General features: G+C 38.5%; 1 protein-coding gene across 1 annotated transcript in view; it reads right to left on the bottom strand.

Annotated features, from left to right (window-relative positions):
- Positions 1 to 1,286, bottom strand: part of LOC106632651 — a 7,261-nt gene that overhangs the window by 5,239 nt on the left and 736 nt on the right. The window contains 3 exon segments of the mRNA XM_042216451.1: positions 5 to 107; positions 198 to 467; positions 991 to 1,257. Of these exon segments, the coding sequence (XP_042072385.1) occupies positions 5 to 107; positions 198 to 467; positions 991 to 1,257 (640 nt within the window).

The following is a 1,286-nucleotide window of genomic DNA, read 5'->3' as shown; positions in this document are numbered from 1 at the left end:
CCACTCAGTGTTTTCTCCTCCTTGGATCTCACATTTGATGGTGATCATCTCACCGCTGAATATCTGAGTCCAGTTCTGTTGCAGAGTCACAAAGGCCCTGTTGGACACTTTTCATACCGAAAATGAATTAATACAGAAAAGGTTGGTCATCATAAATCTTTGTCCTTTTATTTCTTACAAAAAGTTATCAAACTCACATGTTTTCTGAATGTGATACACTTTGCTGAGGTTTGTGAAGAAAACTGGGTTTCCTCTTCTTCCTCTGCACCGATAGATGCCTTCGTCTGAGACACTAATGAAGTTCTGCAAAGTGTTTGTATTAATTGCTACTTCACGAGAATCTGGTACTTGTCTGAACCAATCATATGTCCAGCCAGCAGAGCCCTGAACAGAGCAGGTCAGTGTCACCGAGCCCCCCACTGGAATAGTTGTCCTGTCTGCTGTTATAGTCGCTGTGGGTCTGAGTGCTGTTTGATTTAAAATACATTGTTTTTGTTATTTATGCTTTTTTTTTTTTTCTGGGAAAAACTCAACGTTAACAATTTCTCATAATATGTAGAATAAAAGGCTGAAGTAATTCCTCAAGGCAGCATCTCATGTGACCAGTTCTTCTCACTTTTCTCATACATCATACTATATATAACATACACTATGCTGTAATGCACCAAAGTTCACACTGCTTCCTAATTTGGTGTCATCTTCACCAGTTTTCACAACGCTCAGCTGAAAGTTACATCTTACTTTATCTATTTACTTCCTGCTACATTTTCAGCCTTAACAGGTCGACTCTGAGTTTGTAACCTAGCAGGAAATTTCTGCTTAATGTTACTGTCCACTCCCTGCTGTGCAGAGATCATTATATGAGCAAGAATAAAAGAAAAATACTTAACAGAAACTTTGGAATAACATAAATTGAAACTCTGATGCTGGATTTAACACAGCTGTGCTACTGTTGAATGAAAGTCTAATAAATATGATACAGTAGCTTACCTGATATGGACAGAGTCAGGTTATTACTCTGTTTTGTAAAATCTTTTAAGCCATTGCGGCGACCAATACATTGATAATTTCCACTCAGCTCTGCTGTCAGGTAAAGTGAGTAGGAGCTACTTTTAGTTAAGCTGATCATTTCTTGATCATTCCAGTTGAATTTGTAAAGCCAGTCAGTGGCATTTCCCTCTCTCATGTCACAGATGAAGGTTACAGACTCTCCAGCAAATAAATGGGACACGTTTGGTTTAAGGCTCAGCTCAGCATCTAAAATCCAACATGAACATAAACACACA

The sequence above is a fragment of the Haplochromis burtoni genome, unplaced genomic scaffold (genome assembly GCF_018398535.1).
Source record: "Haplochromis burtoni strain Fernald_Lab_line unplaced genomic scaffold, NCSU_Asbu1 Contig_1061, whole genome shotgun sequence".
In the NCBI taxonomy this organism is placed as follows: domain Eukaryota; kingdom Metazoa; phylum Chordata; class Actinopteri; order Cichliformes; family Cichlidae; genus Haplochromis; species Haplochromis burtoni.
This window is presented reverse-complemented; position numbering and strand designations above follow the sequence as displayed.